The following is an 18548-nucleotide window of genomic DNA, read 5'->3' as shown; positions in this document are numbered from 1 at the left end:
GCAAAAAAAAAAAAAAAGAGGAACAAAGTCCTTACCCAACAGGAGAAAAGTTGAAAACTCCTACCTTTTGTTTTCTGTGGAAAAGAAACCTCTCTTCGGCCCCCCCGCTCCGCCCCCCCCCCGGATAGGGCACAAAACAAAAACCATCGCTAAGGAGCCCGGAAGTTCGCCCTCCCGTGTACAACTCTATCATAGAAAGTCTATTACGGCAAAGAGCGTTCCTGTAGGGCTAGAACCGCAGAGGGGTGAGAGCTTATGCGCATGCGTCCTAGTCTTTCTACCTACGCAGGCGTACTGGCTGGGTTTCGGGGAGAGGGAGGGTTAGCCTGGCTTGCGCATGCGCCTTTTGCATCGCTCCCTGCCTTTCCTCTCCGCCTGTTCCTGGAGGTACGTTTTCTCCTCCTTCCACCCCATGGCAGTGATTGGGATCGGGGCCCCCGGGAGGAGGGAACGGGGTTTTGCAGTGAATGCAGAAATGTCGACTGGTAGGCGGTCCCAAAGATCAGGGGGAAAAAAAGTCCTTGGGAGGGGGGGAATGACAACTCCCAGCATCCCCAGCCAGCATGGGATTTGTAGTCCCAGGGGGCAGGGGCGCTTTGCGTCCTTCGTGCAGCCCTCGGTTTGCATTTATGCACACCGCGCTTGTGGGAACTGCTGGCCTTTGGACTACATACCCCAGAATCCCCCTGGTTCGCGGATTCTGGGAGTTGTTGTCAACCTTCCCACCCGCCAGGAATGGTTCCAAGCTGTGCCTGCAGCCCCTTGGAGGGGATTGCAACCCACCCCCTTCAAGCACGCCAGCATACCGTATTTATTTATTTATTTATTCAAGCACGAGTGTATTTATTTTAGCAGCGGAATAGATGCAGAGCTGGCCTTCTTCCCCCCCCCCCCCCCTTGGCTGGTCCTTGGCCTCTCCTCCTTCCACCTCTTATGGATGCCTCCCTTCACTTTTGAGGCTCCCGGCTCCTTCTCTTTGAAACAGCTCAGAGCCCTCTTGTGGGGGGGTTGGTTCTTCCCCCCCGTGTCTTGCATGTTACCCTCACGGCCACCCTGGGAGGTCTTTCTTTTGTGTTTGTTTGGAAAGGGCCAGGTGCGTTAGCAGTGCCAGAGAAACACCTGGCTCCTACGTGGTCAGGATCCCATCCCACCCAGTTTCCCCAGGCCAGCGACTCCCCTTTTGCCCACGGTCCCATGCAAATAACACGCCGGGCGGCAGCCTTCTGCCGGTTTGCACAGACGCACCAAGTGTGTTTCGGATTCTGGTGGCTCCCTTCCCCCGGGGCGCAGCTCAAGGGGCCAGCCTGGTCGTGGACGAGTGTCCCTTTGCACAGAAGAAGGCACCAGAGGCCTACGTTTGCAGCCTTTGGGGGAAGCGACCGGGCGGCTCCTCAGGGACAACCCTCTGACGTGGGAGGCGCCCTTGTGTTTGTTGCCTTGGACTTGCAGGAGCCGGAACCATGAACATGGCCCAAGGCACCGTGGGCAGCGACCCGGTCATCCTGGCCACGGCCGGCTACGATCACACTGTCCGGTTCTGGCAGGCCCACAGCGGGATTTGCACCCGGACGGTCCAGCACCAAGACTCGGTATCCTTTGGAGGCATGAACAGGGCCCGTTGAGGAAAGGGCCTTCTGCGGCGCTCGCCTTCCTTGGGTTTCCATGAGGTGTGGCTACTGTGTTTTGTTGTGTTTTTCCCTTAACCGCCTTGGCCAGCAGGTCAACGCCCTGGAGATCACCCCGGACCGCACCATGATCGCAGCGGCAGGTAAGGGTGCCCGCTGGGGAGGGCTCGGGGCTGCCCTTCTGCTGCCCCTCCGGCATGAATGCGTTTCACACACGGACAGCTTCTTCATTTGTTCTTTTGCCAAGGAAGCCATAGGTTCTCCGAGGAAATCCGTACGGAGAGGAGGGGGAAAGTTCCTTTGCTCTCCTAGAACTGCCCCATCCCCAGAGACCCTTGCGGAAGTGGGAGGATTGTTTCCAGGCCAGAGGGAATCCCAGGACGGGGCTCGCCTCCTCCTTTGATGTAGCCGGAAATGTCCCCGCTCTACGCAGAAGGTTTTCCTCTTCCCTTTCCAAAGTTTGGGTGGGTTGCCCCTTTGTTCGCTGATGCGACTGCTTAAGGCTTGCCAAAACCTGTAGCCAAGGGAGGCGTCAGGTCCACAGGGACAGGAGGAGGGGCGGCTGCCTATGGCTCTCACCTCACCTCATCGTGGTGAACGGCCTTTAGGGAGAGACGCCCTTGAGTCCCAACCCTTGCAATGGTTTGCCCTGGATTTCCCTGCCCGTGCATGGCCTGGGCACCCGAGACCAGCCCTCCTTCCTGTTCTTGCTGGTGCCCCACCTGTCTCTGGCCTCCCGGCGTCAGGGCCGCTGTTCCAATGAGGCACCGGGATGGAGAGACAGCAGCGTTCCCAGTTGGCAGCAGGAATGGGGTCACCCAGAGAAGCCGGTTTCATCAGGGCAGGGGTACGAAAAAAGGTAGCTGGGAAAAGATCGAGGTATTGCTTGGTGGTGGTGTTGAAGCTGGCTGCCGGTTCACTGTCTGTTTGGCTCTTGGCTCATTGTTTTCTTTCACAGAAAGCAGCCTCTCCCACCTACTGGGGGGCACAACTGCTCCGGGAGCTTTTTCCCCCCGGTCTCGACACAATTTTCAATAAATCCATTCCATGCTTTCTTACGGGTTCGTTGGCATCCTTTCCTTCAGGCTACCAGCACATTCGAATGTACGACCTGAACTCCAATAACCCCAACCCTGTGATCAACTACGACGGCGTGAGTAAGAACATAACCTCGGTCGGGTTCCATGAAGACGGGCGGTGGATGTACACAGGGGGCGAAGACTACATGGCCCGCATCTGGGACCTCAGGTTTGCCTCTCGGTCTTGACTGGCTTGAATCATCCCAAATCTGGCTGAGATTTATTGGGAAATCCACTGGCAGTTATTACGTGGGCTGACAGCCTACAAGGAAAAGGTGCAAAGCTAAACGCGGTGTTGTAACGTGCCATCAAATCGCTTCCAGTTTACAGCAACCCTATGAATGAATGGCCTCCGAAAAGTCCTGTCAGCAAGAGCTTTGCACAGGTCTTGCAAATTTAAGTCTGTGGATTCCTTTCAGTCCATCTCTTACTGGGTCTCCCTCTTCTCCTACTACCTTCAGCTTTTCCCAGCATGACTGTCTTTTCCAGTGGGTTTTATCACCTCGTGATGGGCCCAAAATACAATAAATGCCGTCATTTTTGCTTATAGGGAGAATTTACTTGATGTGGAGCCTTGAGAAAGTGTTATGCATACGGAGGGCATATCCCACCAAGTCTGGGCACGATGTACAAACATGGTATCGAGGGTGGGGAGGAACAGGAAAGCTTCTTTAAAAATAGTTTAGTCTGGAAAGTACATTAAAAATACAGGAAGGTTGGCATTGAATAGACTTCCATTCCTGATGAACTGAACCCTTCGTTTCTGCAGGCCTGTTCAGAGCTCCCTGGAGCAAAAGGAGCCCACATCCACGAGTGGGTTAGTCTTGTGTTTGCTTCCATCATCCTACCAGTGCCTCTTTTCTCTTTCCAGGTCACGCAACCTTCAGTGCCAGCGCATTTTCCAAGTGAACGCCCCCATCAACTGTGTGTGCTTGCACCCCAACCAGGTAGATTTGGCGGCCCTTCCGCCCACTGGGTGTCTCTCCCCTTTCCTCCTCCTCCTCCTCCTCTTCCCGAAGGGTTGCAGAGAGGAGGGCGTCTGTGTGTCTGTGTGTGTCATGGTGGTGCCTGAGGAACTGGTGCCACGGAGACGCTTCTCTCCACGTAGGCAGAGCTTATTGTCGGCGACCAGAGCGGCGCCATCCACATCTGGGACCTGAAGACGGACCACAACGAGCAGCTCATCCCGGAGCCCGAGGTCTCCGTCAACTCCGTTCATATCGACCCGGACGCCAGCTACATGGCTGCCGTCAACAGTTCGGTAAGGGGTGCCCTTTGGCCGCCTCCCTGTTGCTTCTCCAGCGGAACCCCGGCTGGGGAAGCCTGTGCTGGGAGCGGGGGGGGGGAGCGGTTTTTCAGGCGTTGCCTTTCCCCCCCTCCTCTCGCAGGGGAACTGCTACGTGTGGAATCTGACCGGAGGCATTGGAGACGAGGTGACGCAGCTCATTCCGAAGACCAAGATCCCCGCGCACAATCGCTACGCCCTGCAGTGCAAGTTCAGCCCCGACTCCACGTGAGTAGGCCTGTCTGTTGGCTCAGGCCTGGACGAAGAGGAATTCTCTCCTCCTGGAGCCTCTGCAAGGGTGGCTTGAGCAGGAACAGAGGCCAAAAGTTCATAGCTTCCAGTTTGGGGGAACGGGGAGAAAACCTAGAAGTTCCCCCCACTCAGGGTCCACCTGAAGGTACCAGAGATTGAACGTGGGGCCTTTGATGGACAGAACACATGCTCTAGCATGGGGGATAGTTCGAGGTGGCCAGAATGGCTGGTAGACTGAGCCAGGTGGGCGCGTTACCCCCCCCAAAATTTGGGGCAGGCATCCCTTGCCCCCAGTCATGACCCACCTGCTCTCCTGGGACAACAGATCAAACATCAGGGGATTGCTCCCAGTGTTTATCGCTCTGTCCCCTGTTCATTTCCTGGGATTGCCAGAGAGCACCGTTCCCCCCCTGCCTTAGGAACGAGGCTGGGGACTGCTAGATAGAAGCCCTGTTGCAGCCTTTCTCCGTATGGATAGGAACCCTCAACCTGTGGGCACTTCTCTGCACCTGATTTTCAGGGGGAGGGCATTTCAAATCCTCAGCTCTCTCGAGCGAGAAGTCAACGGCCGTTCTGTCCTCCTTCCCTTCCGCTCCAGGCTGTTGGCGACCTGCTCTGCCGACCAGACTTGCAAGATCTGGCGGACGTCCAACTTCTCTCTCATGACCGAGTTGAGCATCAAGAGCAACAACCCGGGGGAGACCTCTCGCGGGTGGATGTGGGACTGCGCTTTTTCGGGAGACTCTCAGTACATTGTCACAGGTGAGAGAGAGGGTGCCCCTGAGGTGTGTCTTGCCTTTTAAGCAGAATAGTCAAACAACACAGCCAGTTCCATCCCAACCCACCGGCCCCGATTCTCTTCGCCTGGTGTGCAGGGACAACGGTCTCGCGCGCAACAGGCTGTCCGCCTTCTACGTTTGCTCCACGAAGTACCGAGCACCTCGTATGAGCCTCGTTAGCTGCAATGGGCCAGTTGCTAGCCTGTGTAACTTGCCAATTGCAAACAGGATCCTGGCAATGATACATAAGAATTACAGGCCCTCTTGGTTCACCTCAAATGCCTCACGTGGTAGCCCTGCACCTTGTAAGGAGGGCTGAGAGTTACCTCCTTCTTGCTGCTGTGGGGTGAGGGAGGGGGAAAGGCCAGAGGCCCCCTTGCAGAGAGGACCTTGGCCCTTTCTGCCCTGGGATGTCTTGGAACCAAAAGGGGCCATCCCTGGCCCTGCTAAGCCTCTGTCCGGCCGGTCACTCTCGCCCTGTCTCTTTCCAGCCTCTTCAGATAACCTGGCCAGACTGTGGTGCGTGGAAACCGGCGAGATCAAGAGGGAATACAGTGGCCACCAGAAAGCGGTTGTCTGCCTCGCCTTCAACGACAGCGTCTTGGGCTGAGGCCTCGGCGGCAGGGGCGGAGGGGGGTTGATGTGCAAACAGGGGAGGCCTCCCGACACCTTCCATGCAAGCAGGGGGGGGCTGCCATGTTCTGTGGGGCTGGCTCTCCCCCAGCTTCCTCAGTGGGGTGAAGCTGAATCTAGAAAAAACGGACTTAATCTGATGGGGGCTGTCTGGACCCTTTGCCTGGCAGGGGAAAGGATGCGAAACACGCAACTGACCTTCCACCTCACCTGCTATTTGAATTGGTTGAAGGCACCCCCCCCGAGCCGATCAGAGACGGGAAGGGGTGGGAAGGAGCAGGGGGTCACCGCCAGGCTCACGGGTCATCGCTCTCCCCACTCTGAATGTCGCTCTTTTCGGGGAGGGGGGGCAAGTTTTGTTCCCTTCTTTAGTTCCACCTGTTCTCTTTCTCTCACTGACTCACAGCAGTGAGTTTCTCCCACTGGACTGGCTACAAAAAGGCCTGGCCGATGTTTGAGAGACCTCCTGCTTGTGGCAAATCTCTGGCCCATCTTAATTCCCTTTCCAAAGGTTCAGAAGAAAGTCTGCGACGGTCACAACCAGGGGAGAGGCTGCTGATTTCTCACCGACGCTCAACACACCACACTTTCACGGTCTCCCTTTATGCTTTTACTGAATATCACATCAGGTTGGCTAACCTTGTATAAAATGTTTTGAGGTTTTTTTAAAAAAAATTGGTTTTTCGTTTAACACAACGCGTGTACATAACATGCACTTAAGTGGATCTTCTCTACCCTGTGCAGCTACTTATTTACAAGAGGCGTGGTGACGCTTTTTGGAAATAAAAGGTAGATACGGATGAGACTGCAGTCGGGCTGTGGACGGGGTGGAATACCTGCCCTTCCGGCTGGAGCCAGGGCCCTGTGTCCAAAGAGGCCCCACGGGAGCTGCTTTGGGGGCGGGGGTGGTGGGGAGAAAACCGGGCCCACCCCACCCACCCCCTGACGAATTCAAGTACAGACGCAGTGAGGCAGGCTGAGCTGGGGGGGGGGGGGAGAGCGATCGAGCTTCCAGGCCTCTCACTCGGGAAGGTAGTAGAAACAGATGGAGATACAAATGTTGCTCGGGAAGCAGATGTCGACACACAGGTAGATGAGGCGCTGCTTTGGAGGCCCTGCAAGAGGAACAGGTGGTGGGGGGGGGGGGAAGAGGGTGCCTTTCAGAGGGACCCAGCCTTTCGGTCAAGCAGCTCGGCTTTAAACACAGGCTGGGAGGAGAGAGGGAGACTGCCGACTGACAGGCTGTTCACAACCAGGATCCGGAGAAGTGGCCGTTTAATGCAGGCACGGCTGGAAATGCTTAATCGGAGCTGATGGCCCTCTCCTTGTTCCTCATTTATGTACCTGACAGGGCAGAAGGCTGCAGTGACCGGTGGGCCTCTATGAATTGGGGTCACTCTTAAGAGCAGAACTCCCCATCTGGAGTAGATTCGCTGAACTGGAAGGGCTGGGAGTGGGCCAACTCTTAAGTGGAAAACACACTTGGATTTAGCCTTCCTGCCTGCCCCCATGAAACCACTGAACGTCTGGTTTCCTTCCCCCCCACCCCCTGTAATGCTGCTTGAGAGGCAAGGGAACGCCATTCTCAAGTCAAAGCTCAGCCGAAACTACCCTGGATGTTCCAGCAGGATAAAATGCAGTGGAGTTCCTATGGCTGAGGCTTGCAAGAGAACCCAAGCCAGGCTGTGAATGCCCCCCCCCCCGAGAAGATGTGGGGTTCCTGCTGGCTTTCCTGCCGTCCGGCTTACCCTCTTTCTTCTTGACCCAATAGATGGGCGCCTGCTCACACAAGGCCCGAGCGGCCTCTCCCGCCTCCTCTGGCCGCACCTGTCTCCCAGGCACGACGGCCAGGAACTCCCGGTAGTACTGGGTCCTGTTGTTGGGAGGGGGCAACGGATCCACCTGGAAAGGAAAAGGGAACGGCATGGGGCCCCTGCAAGAGCCCCACGGCCAGCACGCCAGTCTTGGGTCCTTGGCCAGCCAGCTGGGAGACTCTTCTTACCTTCCTTTCCTGGGCACAGCAGGGCCCCGGTGCCACCAAGGGGTGCGTGCGCCTACCGGCAAGGGGGTGCAAGCTGCTGTTTCGTCCTGCTGTGGCCACATCCCAGTGGCCTTGCAGAGCCAGCAAGGAAGCGACTGCTTCCCCACTGCCGGTAGGTGTGCCACGACCGCCGGCGGAGCAGGGTTTCTGGCAGATTTTCTTCCATGTTCTGGGGAAGCTTGAACAGAACTGGCAAGAACTGGCCTGCTAAATGGATCCGGGAGCCGTACAGCCAACTTCCATCCCTGCCCTGGCTCTGCCCTGGCACTCTCAGCAAACAGAGCCTTCTTTCTGTCTTTCTGAAATCAAACCTCTGCCCTCCACCTCAACAGGACCATTAAATGCCATTAACATTTTGTCTCAAGGGCTGTCATACATCGTTAGTCAGACCTTTGGGAACGCGAGACGGAGGGCAACAAAGGCACCTTTGTCTGCTCACCTTCCTGGAATTTCCACGACCTTTCATCTCCTCTGTGTCTCTGTTTTTTGACTGGCCACTGTTTATTTAGGAAGCTAACGAGGGTAAGCCAGCCACAGGGGCTACTTGGGTGAGTCTGGGGTACAATCTTCTGCTGCTGCTGAGGTCTTCAGGGACTACATGAGATGCTCAAAGTTCAACACACACACACACACCCAAGCCCCCCAGAGACCCTCCAGTAGAGGATACTCCAGTTTTTTTAAAAATAGGTATTTTGGGATCCCTACAATCCTGTTCTGGGAGTGGGGGGGGGGTGTCTTACACTCCTAGCCTAAGGCAGCTCCAGTTCACCACAGCGCACTGAAGCGCACAGACTCTCCCTCCACCGAGCTGTGCCCCAGAGCAGATGCTGGGTGTAGCCAACACCCCCTGGTTCTTCAACCCACCGTCTCTCTAGCCAGCAGGGGTGTCGGATAACGGGACTAGAAAAGATCCGGAAGGGTCGGAGAGAAGCAACAATCCTCCGATTCAGTCCAAGGCAGCTTCTGAGACTCACCGGGGCCTCTTTGGGGACGTCAAGCACCCCTTGAGGAGCGCCGTTGGAGGAGAAATGTTTTAGGAGTTGCCTGGCTGGGTCCAGCCGCCCTCCATCGCGTCCAGGGTTCTTGGCCGCTGCTCAGGCCAACTCTGCCCCTGAGAGAGAGGCAGGGGTGGCCTTCCCCCCCATGGGGGTGGGGTGGGGGAAACAGGGGTGGGCAAAATGTCCCTACCTTGCCTCTACCTCCCCCCCCCCGTAAGAACCCATCTTCCCCACTGGTCATTTTACAACACACTGGGGCAAGCGGGATCCCAAACCTTCTCCGCAGACTCTAAACCAGGAAAGACAAACTTGGGAGTAGGGTTCCAAAAAGGAGCAGCTGGTCTTCCTCTGGCCTGTTTTTAGGGCTAGTGTGGCCTGCAGTGGTTCCTGGGGGCAGGAAATGGGCTCCCAGCTCCTTGGCTGCTGTTGGCTGTCCAACTAACCCCTGACCTTCGTGGGATCTGTCCGGCAGCAGGTGACAGACAACCTCTCTCCAGTGCCGCCTCCACGAACAACCTCGTTCTAAGTGATGCTGGCACGCCTGGCTTGAGGGAAAGGTGATTATCTCGTGCCCCACAGAAGGGAAAGCAGAGGCCTGGCTCCGTTCCCTTGATAACCACAAGAACACCTCCTCCTTGGGGGAAGAGGGTGAGGGAGGATCCCACAGAGGCTGTGCCCTCTAGCGGCTCACCCTGTGGTCCGACAGGTTGAAGACCATCTGTACGGCTTCGTGGTCCCAGGCATCCATCATCCTCAGGTAGCAGCTGTTTCGTCCAGAGGGCTTGTAACAGATGTAACCCTGCGTGGAGAAGTCCAGTCGGCCTCAAGCTTTTACAGAAGCCCAACCCCGACCTCCTCTCCTCCCCATCCGGAACAGCCCCGCCTGGCACACCCGCTCTGACCCTCTACGGCGAGGAAAAGCCGCAGCTGCAGCCGCCACACTCACGTTCTTGCGGTCAAAGAGGACCGACGAAGTTTGGTTATTGGGCGAAGTGACGTAATAGGTCACCGTATTCTTGTGCTTGTTCACAAAGGCCGACTGGTTCACCTGGGAGCCCGGCTGGCTCTGAAAGTTGAACCGCACCACCTGCAACAGAGGCTGCAAAGACCCACCGTGGGAACACAACTGGGGGCAGGGGGACCAAGAGATGCCCCCCATCCACCCCGTCAATCAAGCACTGCAAGAGGAATCCCTTTCTCCACCGGGCTTAGAAGGCAGGTAAACCACCAAGGGGAAAAAGGAAGCATTCACTGGGCAAAAACAGGGTGAAGCCCTGGAGTTCTTCGGCAGTGGCCGTAAGGGTTCTTCTGCCTGGGGAGAGTGGCATATCTGCTTGGGAAGTGGTGGCAGATCTGCACTCTTCCAGTGCCAAATACCAACAGGTGAGGTGCACCACTTTTTGGCTGCAAAGGTTCGCATCTTCTATATTTCAGCCTCCAGGATTGAATTAAGGTTCTGACCTCAGCCAACTTAATGCAGCGCAATCAAGCTGCAGCCCAGGAATATCTGGAAGGCAAAAGGTTCTCAACCACAGAGGAAAATGAGCAAATTTAAAAAAAAAAAAAGGAAGGATCCCTTATACGCATGATCTGCTGCAGAGATATTCCCAGGGGCTTTTTGTTGCAAATGGCTGGCTGAACCAGGGCCAATGTGGGCAAACCTCAGGCTAGGCAAGCGGGACCTTCCTATCTTAACCAGAAAAACAGCCAGGTGGAAGTTCGTGGCTCAGGCCAGGGGACGTAACACAGAGTGTAAGGAAAGGGGCAGAGCTCTGAGTACAGAGTAAACCTAGGAATTCGGGAATGGTACCAGAGCATATTCACTTTACTCCATTAAGAGAAAGCCTATGAATTTCCTCCCTCTCCCCCCACCCCCGGATCATTTTTAGCCACCTTTGGGGGGCACTGGGGGAGGGCATTTGTAGCAGTTTATTATGCCTGTTTAGAATTAATTTTTGGTTGCTTTGTATGTAAATCTCAAAAGGGCACAGGAAGGTAAAAATAATTCCAACAGAGTAAGAATCAAGAAATATAACACAAATCAAGTATTAACAATGCAGAAACAAGGCAATAAAAGCGATTTACATTAAAGACTGGCGAACGGGGGTGGGGGTCAGGGTGGAGCGGAGCGCTTACCTTGGGTGAGGTATGGGGGAAGCTGAGAGCGGCTGCCAAAATGATGCAGACGGTTCCACAGGCCAAAACGACAGAGAGGATGATCCGAGATAACCTAGAAGGGCTCCTAGATTTCGCTGTAGAAACCTTCTCCTAAGAACCAAAGTAAACCACACCAGTCAAAGGCACCACGGGGAGAGTCAGCCAGCCACAGCAAGCAGAGTAAAAAAAACGGGGCCCCTTTCCTCTCTGCCTTAGTTGCTTCAGAAATAATAATAATAAAAAAGCAAAGACCAAATTCATGTTAAAGAGCAAATGGAAACTTCAACCTGGAAGTCCTTGATGTGGGTGGGAGACATGGTTATGTAGTATAAGGGATCCAGAGTTCATGAAATATTGGTGGAAAAACATTAAAGTCTCCCTAAAGCCATGTTGTACTCTATCAGCTGTTGACTATTTCACCTACTGAATAAGGCCAGGTGTGAAACCGATTTCAACTCCTTGACCACAAGCCACAACAATTCCACGGATATTGCCCACATTTCTCTAGAAGCTATTTGATCAACTCATTTTGGTGTTCAAAATTAAACACCGCCATGTGAAAGCACGCGGATCTCAAGAACAGAAGATACCCTGATCTCCTACCAGTTTTATCTGGAATCATTAGCATAGGAAAAAAATTAAAATCTAAATGGTTTAGATGGCTTTTCGACTAAAATAATTCCAGTCGCACACTGTGCTTCGCCCCTCTGTGTCCATTCAAGATTTCTGTTAGTGTCTAAACGTACAGAGCTCAGCCTTAACTCTCATTTTTCTCCTACTGGAGGCTGAATGCCATCAAGAGGATTATTTTATTTATTATTTATTTATTTATTCTTTTGACTTTAGATCTTGTTTGTTTCCTCTTGCAGCTCTAAAGATGCAACAAATGAACAAGGGACAGTTTGGACGCAAGCGCTGCACCGAAGTCAGTCTACGGCTTTTCATCCATTTCTTTTACCTCCAACTATCTTTGCTTTCTCATTACTTGACTGAAATATACTATCAGCATTTTTTTTAAAAGTCCCACTCCTTTCTCAGTCAGCCGAAAAACAGAGATAGCACGTCCGTTCATAGCCTGGTTTCCCCATTCAGAAAAGGCACTGGGATTCTTTGTGGGTTCAGGAAATCCAAGAACTCCTAATTCTTCTGCCAACCCTTCATATGCTGGAACTTCCAGAAAATACCCTAGAAGTCACCCAACAAAAAAGCTGTTTTTTTAAAAAGCCTGGCTGACTGATGGTGAACACAGAAGGGCACGCAGTTCATTGGGAAATTTGCTTGTAAAAGCACCACTTGTGAAGTTTAAAAAAAAAGGGGGGGGGAAGTAATGTAGACGTGAAGAAAGTAAGGGCATATATACTGCAGGTGCCAAGAAGAGGGGTGGAGGAGAAGAAGGGCAGTGTACTTACTGGCGAGGGAGTGGTGCAGCCCCCAGTGTGCTCTTCCATCGTTGATGCAACCCTTGCTCTTCCAGATCTGCCTTCTGACAATGCAGAGGTTGTGCATCTTTACAGACCTCAAGGTCCGGCTGGAAACCTGAGCGTTTTGCCCAGGTGGGCAGGGTAAATGGCACACCCTGCCACCTCACCTTGGAGAAAGACACGCGGAGGTGAAATTGTAGATGCCCTAAGTGGTGGGAGGGAGAAGGGGGGGAGTTCTGTGGAAAGATGATGTCCTGGTTAAGTTGATGTCTGCCCTGTCCCTCTTTGTGAGACAGCCAAGGCATTCACAAGGAACACAACTGGGGCTTTGTGTTGGGCTTCGCATGTTGGCACTGGCCCCGACTACGGTCAGACATCCTTGCTCCCTTGTGTGGAGGAAGTAAAAAAGAGTTTTAAAACTGGGGTGGGTGGGGGAGAGAGAGAATAATCACTCCACAGTAAAAAACAAAACAAAAAACCCAAAAGATTTTATTTTTTAAATACATATCCAATCAAAATAAAAATAATCTCCATGGCCAACCAATTATTTCAGGAAATCAGCCATTTATGAAAGCTGGGGTCCTTCTCCAAATGCTTTGGCCCAGAAGGGAAGGAAAATGGACCTCTCTCATCCCAATAACCTGCCATTTGGGGCTCCTTCCCATTCTGCCTCCAGCATTCTTCCTATCCGGTCTCTGCTCCTTGCGTTCATGGCTATATGAGAGGCTCTGAATCTACCTGCAGCATCCCACTAACTGTTTCCATGGGGGTTCCAGATCTCCTCGGGACCCTCCTTTTTCCGGGACCTTGCAATTCACCTTTTAAATAGCTAACATGGTTCCCTTTGCACTGCTTTAGCACCCTGCTATTCCGATTTTGCAAAACTAGATGCGGATTTCTAAAGGTTATTGCAGGACATTTTAACATTGTTTGTGAAGCCCTCAAAAGATTCCAGGAGCAGAAAATTAGCCCCACGACCCACCAAAATCTTGTCTGCTCATGATCGTACAGATTAGCCAACGTTCCAGGTCACCTCTCATTGGAGACACAGAGCTCAATGGAAACCAAGTTCCATTGTTATCCTTCAAAGGAGATTATTACCCATGATTCAAATCTCTGCCAGAATACCTAGCAAAGGTTTAGGTGAAGGCACGCAGCACACCTTTCTGGCCAGAAGTCTCAGGAATTTCCATGGCAGGCCGTCTACGATTTGGGCCAAGATCAAGATGACCGGTTATTATCATTTCTCATCCTTTGATGGAACACCTGCCATCTTTTGCTTCCAAGCTATTTTGTCTGGCAAAAGATCACACGGCCTTCCAACCTTGTTCTGCGAGACAAAAAAAAAGTGAGGGAGACAGAAGAATGCTTTTATGTCAGATTCTCAGGATTCAGGCAGGTCTATTCATACACTTCATGCCTCCAGGTAGAAGCTGGGCACATTTTCATTCTGTTCCTTTTCTAATGCCGTAGAACAGCAACAAGAAAGCCAGAACACCGACTCTGAAACAGGTAACAGAACTACAGCTCAGAATAGGAAGTCCAAGGCTTGAGAAGAAATGGATTTCAAATGCGGAAGGAGGTTATGGGTTGGCTTTTCCACACAAAGCGTGCACTTTCCCCCTTGCTCCTTTGTGGTTTGTTCAAGGGCAGCCACCTTTACCCTTCCTTTGGACCCTTGTGGCCACTCCCGGCTCCATCTTGGCCAAACGGGCAACTAAGGACAGGAAACTAATCCTTGGCATAGTTTAAGTTGTTGTTGCTCGTATGGGTAGTTAGCAACAGTTTCTTGGGCTTTCGTTCGTTTCTTTTTGAAACACAACAATGTTACCAACTTGCAAGGTGTTGAATTTGTGTCACTTAAAACATTTACACTAATTACTTCCGTCCAAACAGCAAAAGAAATCTGACACATTTATGCAGCGTGTAACATTAACTATGTAACCTTTTGTTCACAAAATCTAAATCAAAACTTATTTTATTTATTAAATGTCTGAGAAATGTTACAGTTCCATTTCTTCCCCTCCCTAAATCCTACATCAGTGGGGAAAACAGAGCACACCGAGAAAGACTGATCAGAACCTGCAAGTATATGGGATATATGCATAATATACTCACAGACAAACCAATAACCAACATCCTTTGGGATGAATTATGTTCAAAAGATGTTAAATGAAAAGACGAGAAACGTAAGAAAGCAGCAAGACTTCTTTTTAATGTGAGTCAAGTATAGGACTGAATCATAGGATTGAAGTTGTCTAGCTGTTTTACAGAGACTGCTAGCGACATTTCACAATGTGAATAAGTACAGTGAACAGTAAAGATGGGTCTGCTCTGTGGCAAGCACGTCTAAACAGATGTTGAGAGGGTCTAAACATACTTCACATCTTTTTCAATCACCCCAGAACTCTAGGGATACAAGTCCCAGGCAAAAGACATCATCTATTTTCAAGTCAGTCCAAGCAGACACACACAGTTGACATTAGCAGAAGTGGTAAAGAACATTCAGGTTTACAAACGGCAAGTGTGGTAAGCCCAAAAATGAAAAAGCTCTCTGCCTGGAGGCAGATTACATGGAGCAGCAGGTAGCACTCAGCACCTTAGGGAATCCAGAGAAATACAAATGATGGCCCTAACTTATAAGCAAAATGTTATTTTCCAGTATGGACAACACAATTATTGCTTTATGAAGAATTACCAAGTTTGAACATGTTTCAAGTGTCTGCAGTATCAGAAGTGTCACCTGCATAGGAAATCAGAGTTATTTGGATAAAAGTGAGGCGTCCTCTCTTGGCTGCTAGGTGCATGCTTTTGCATTTAAATCTTTTCATCGGTGCACCCAACTGATTAAAGCATTGACTTTGAGCACAACAGGAGCAAAACTATCTGGACACCTGAAAACTCCTCAATTCCTCATAATTACTGCAAAACTTGCAAAGCAAAATAGTAAACTTCTATTTTCAACAAGACAGATCTGCAAGACAGTTCTTCTTGGGCTCTCCCACCAACTCACAAGTAAGATTTCAACAGGAAGAGCTGTGCAAAGTTATGCCCAAAATGGCTTCAGAACAAAGTTATGCCTCAGTCTGCCAGAGGAACCCCTTTAAAAGGACAACTTAGGCTAGCTAGTCGCTCTGATATCTAAGAGTTGTTCCCATCAATGTGAGCTGTAGGTGACCACGGCAGTTTTAGTCTGGGTATGAAGGAAATAACTCGGGCATCGTTACAATTTGAGAATCATCGGCCAAACCAAAATGGTGCTAAATCCTGTAGATCATGCTGGTATGTCTACGGTATGTACGGAAAAATGCGAGGAAGATCCTTTAGAAATCAAATGTTTTATATCCCTTCTGACTGACTGATAAAACCTATATTCAATATATTAGAATTCTCCCTTAAAATAGATATCCAAACTTCTGCACACACCAATATATACATTCATTTACTATCTCAGAGAAATACATGAAACACTACGGTATCGCTCACGTTTTGCATATCGAGTATGTGCAAATGGCAGTGTGGGGAACGAGGGATCACAACAACACCACAGGACACACGGGTGATTTCCTTTTCCCTGACATCACCTCTGGATCATGCCTTCTAGAACCGGACCTGAGCAAGCACAAAGACCAAGCTTTATGAGCCATGTTCTAGGGACTAGCCAACAGCCCTGTTCCCTGAATTTTTTAAAAGACTAGGCAACGAGAGACAACAGTGCAAGGTGTTAACGGAACCCTGCCCATTCTCCTGCGAATCAGCTGAGCAAGGCTCTACCCTGATACCTTAGCACTGCAGACACTTCTCAAGCATGCCTGATGCTTTACGGCGTCTGTAAGCTGACTAATGCAACACACTTCCCTCTTTGTTTCAAAGTGCATTCCTCAAGGAATTTGTAAACAGAGAATTCGAGATAAAAGTTGCACAGTAAAAGCATTTTTAAGGTGCAAGCAACAGTGATGTGCATTGCCGTAGACCGAGGCCCTGTGACTCTACCAGCCTCGAGATACGGAGGGGGTGGGGGAGATACCTTTCAAACTGCGGAAAGCTTCCCTTTTTCTAATCCTGGAGAGCAGGGAGAAGGTCGGCTATGCTATCCACATAGTAGTCGGGGACTAGGCTTCTCCGCTCAGGGCAGCTGCTCTCTAAGTGGCCTTGCACTTCTTCGAGGGTGGAGACCCCTGTGAGGGTCAGAAGGGTGGTCAGGCCGCAGGTGTTGCCCATGAGGATGTCTGTATCCAGGCGGTCGCCAACCATGATCGTGCGAGCCGGGTCGATGTTGAATTCACTGACCACGCAGTCGAAGATGTAGCGGCTGGGCTTCCCAATGACGAAGGCTTCCCGCTCCGCTGCCGTCTCCACCGCCTTGACAAGACAGCCAGTTCCTGGGAAAACGAGAAAAAAGAAGAAGCGTGAGCCACAAAGGGGGGGGGCAAGCGGTGAATCAAGAAGAGACCACAATGATGAACCAGGCGCAGGCCCAGGATGTCTCTTAAGACTCTGCCAAACTCGAGTGAGAGTACTCAGGCACCAAAAGCCAGAATAGGATGCCAACGCTCCTTCCTAGACTGCCCTCGGGCTAGATCCAAATCTCCCTGCCTCTCTAATGACCAGCTTGCTGCTCCATCAGTCCCCTACAGCCTCCACCTCTTATTCTGCTTCACTGCTATAGTGGCTGGCGCTCCACAGAAGGCCTGGCCAGGATTCCTCAAATTGACCTGTTCAGGGGCCAAAAAGTGCAGGAAGCAGCAGCCTCAAGGTTTACTCCTGAGACTAGACTTCCTCAATCCCACCGTTACTTGCTGAGTAAAGACGCCACAGCAGGAAACTGCACGGGAAATGTTTTAAAAGAGCAGGAAGCCATTGAGACATCCATTTCATAACCACGGAGAAGGCTTAACAGTCCAGTGTCCAGAACAGAGTGCTTGTGGCTTTCTGCTTGAGCACCGTGCCTAAAAGCCACTCAGAGGCCAGGACACACAGCAGTGACTGTGGCCAGCTCTTCCAGGGGCCTGAGGTCCTCGATTCCCCCCACCCACTAATGGGTCCCTCCATGATCCCAGAGGGTCCCTCTTCCAGCTCTGCAATTCTCGGGGTTATATTTATCCTTCCCAGAGCCTGGCTCGGACCTAAGGCTGCCCCCCCTTCCTTAAGCGGTTGACCACCACCCTCAGGCTCTCCTGGGCCTCCTCCTCCTCCCTCTCTCTGCTCCTCTTCCTCCCCCCCCCCACAGGCTAACGCCTCACCCCAGGCCAGAGGGTCCCGTCTCCTTCCCCCCTCTCCCGCAAGGCTTCAGGGCCCCCCCCGCCTCCTCCTCGTCGTCTTCTTGAGCGGTTGACCACCGACCCAGGCTCTCCTGGGGGGGGAGAGTAGGCCTCCTCCTCTTCCTCCCCCCCCCAGGGCTAACGCCTCACCCCAGACCAGAGGGTCCCGTCTCCTTCCCCCCCTCCCGCAAGGCTCCAGGCCCCCTCCCCCGCCTCCTCGTCTTCGTACCGGGCACGGCTCGGCCGCCCTCGAGCGGGAGGCGGTGGTCCCGGTTGGTGGCCACCAGCAGGCACCCGGGGTCCCGCATGAGGTAGCGCAGGCTGAGGCAGAGCTTGGCGTAGCTGAAGTGCGGGTCGTAGCCCACCAGGACGGCCCCGACGGCCGGGTCGAGGGGGCCCGACTGGGCGTGGTCGAGGGTGGGCGGGGCGGGGGCGGGGCCGGCGCCCACGTGGGCCACGCCCGCCGCCGCCAGCTCGGCGCTCAGGGCGGGGCCCCCCAGCACGTAGGCGGCGGAGGCGGCAGCGCCCCCTGGCGGCAGGGCGGCCCGGAGGTAGCGGGCGGCGCAGTAGGCGGAGCTGAAGACCTGCCGCTCCTGGGCCGGCGGGAAGCCCAGCCGGCGGAGCTTCTCCGTGTAGTCGCCGCGCGTGCGCGAGGAGTTGTTGGTGACGTAGCAGAGCCGCTTCCCGGCTCCCGCCTCCAGCCGCCTCACCGCCTCGGCCGCCCCGGGCACCGCCGCCTCCCCCCGCCACAGGACCCCGTCGCAGTCGAAGAGCACCGCCTCGGCCCCGGACAGCACCGACCGCGCCCGGGACCCCTCCAGGCGCTCGCACCGCTTCGCCATGGCCGGCCCCCTACTCGCCCGGTGCCCCGCCGTGCGCCGAGGACGGAGGACGCGCCCGAGAATGGGCCTCCCTGACGGCGCCCGGCCGCCTCACGCGCGCCCGCCGCGCCGATTGGCGGAGACGCCGGCAGAGCCCGCCCCCCTCGACAGGCCGCCCGCCCTTCCCCCACCCCCT

The 18548-nt window shown here is 53.3% G+C and overlaps 3 protein-coding genes across 6 annotated transcripts; 1 reads left to right on the top strand and 2 right to left on the bottom strand.

Annotated features, from left to right (window-relative positions):
- The first annotated feature begins 257 nt into the window (after window positions 1–257).
- MLST8 (MTOR associated protein MLST8) lies at window positions 258–6453 on the top strand. 2 transcript variants are annotated; one of them, XM_020804841.3, is made up of 9 exons: window positions 258–387; window positions 1450–1589; window positions 1720–1768; window positions 2711–2873; window positions 3576–3651; window positions 3813–3965; window positions 4093–4217; window positions 4840–5003; window positions 5512–6453. In XM_020804841.3, the coding sequence occupies exons 2-9, from the start codon at window positions 1461–1463 to the stop codon at window positions 5628–5630; spliced, it is 978 nt and encodes a 325-aa protein (XP_020660500.1). In that variant the 5' UTR covers window positions 258–387; window positions 1450–1460; the 3' UTR covers window positions 5631–6453. The 2 variants fall into 2 exon arrangements, with proteins under 2 accessions (XP_020660500.1, XP_020660499.1); XM_020804840.3 differs by having other exon boundaries at window positions 1717–1768.
- On the bottom strand, window positions 6324–12390 carry BRICD5 (BRICHOS domain containing 5). Its single transcript, XM_020804842.3, has 6 exons — window positions 12259–12390; window positions 10829–10960; window positions 9639–9791; window positions 9384–9491; window positions 7402–7555; window positions 6324–6768 (listed from the first exon to the last, which is right to left on the bottom strand). Exons 1-6 carry the CDS (start codon window positions 12295–12297, stop codon window positions 6674–6676), a joined length of 681 nt encoding a protein of 226 aa, XP_020660501.3. The 5' UTR covers window positions 12298–12390; the 3' UTR covers window positions 6324–6673.
- A 291-nt stretch (window positions 12391–12681) lies between these two features.
- On the bottom strand, window positions 12682–18530 carry PGP (phosphoglycolate phosphatase). Of its 3 annotated transcripts, none has more exons than XM_072982339.2 (3): window positions 17761–18530; window positions 16298–16652; window positions 12682–13600 (listed from the first exon to the last, which is right to left on the bottom strand). In XM_072982339.2, the coding sequence occupies exons 1-2, from the start codon at window positions 18371–18373 to the stop codon at window positions 16327–16329; spliced, it is 939 nt and encodes a 312-aa protein (XP_072838440.2). In that variant the 5' UTR covers window positions 18374–18530; the 3' UTR covers window positions 12682–13600; window positions 16298–16326. The 3 variants fall into 3 exon arrangements, with proteins under 3 accessions (XP_072838440.2, XP_072838439.2, XP_072838438.2); XM_072982338.2 differs by lacking the exon at window positions 12682–13600 and adding an exon at window positions 14465–15882 and having other exon boundaries at window positions 17761–18529; XM_072982337.2 differs by lacking the exon at window positions 12682–13600 and having other exon boundaries at window positions 14465–16652; window positions 17761–18527.
- Window positions 18531–18548: the final 18 nt, after the last annotated feature.

Source organism: Pogona vitticeps, chromosome 13 (assembly GCF_051106095.1).
Source record: "Pogona vitticeps strain Pit_001003342236 chromosome 13, PviZW2.1, whole genome shotgun sequence".
Taxonomy (NCBI): Eukaryota; Metazoa; Chordata; class Lepidosauria; order Squamata; family Agamidae; genus Pogona; species Pogona vitticeps.
This window is presented reverse-complemented; position numbering and strand designations above follow the sequence as displayed.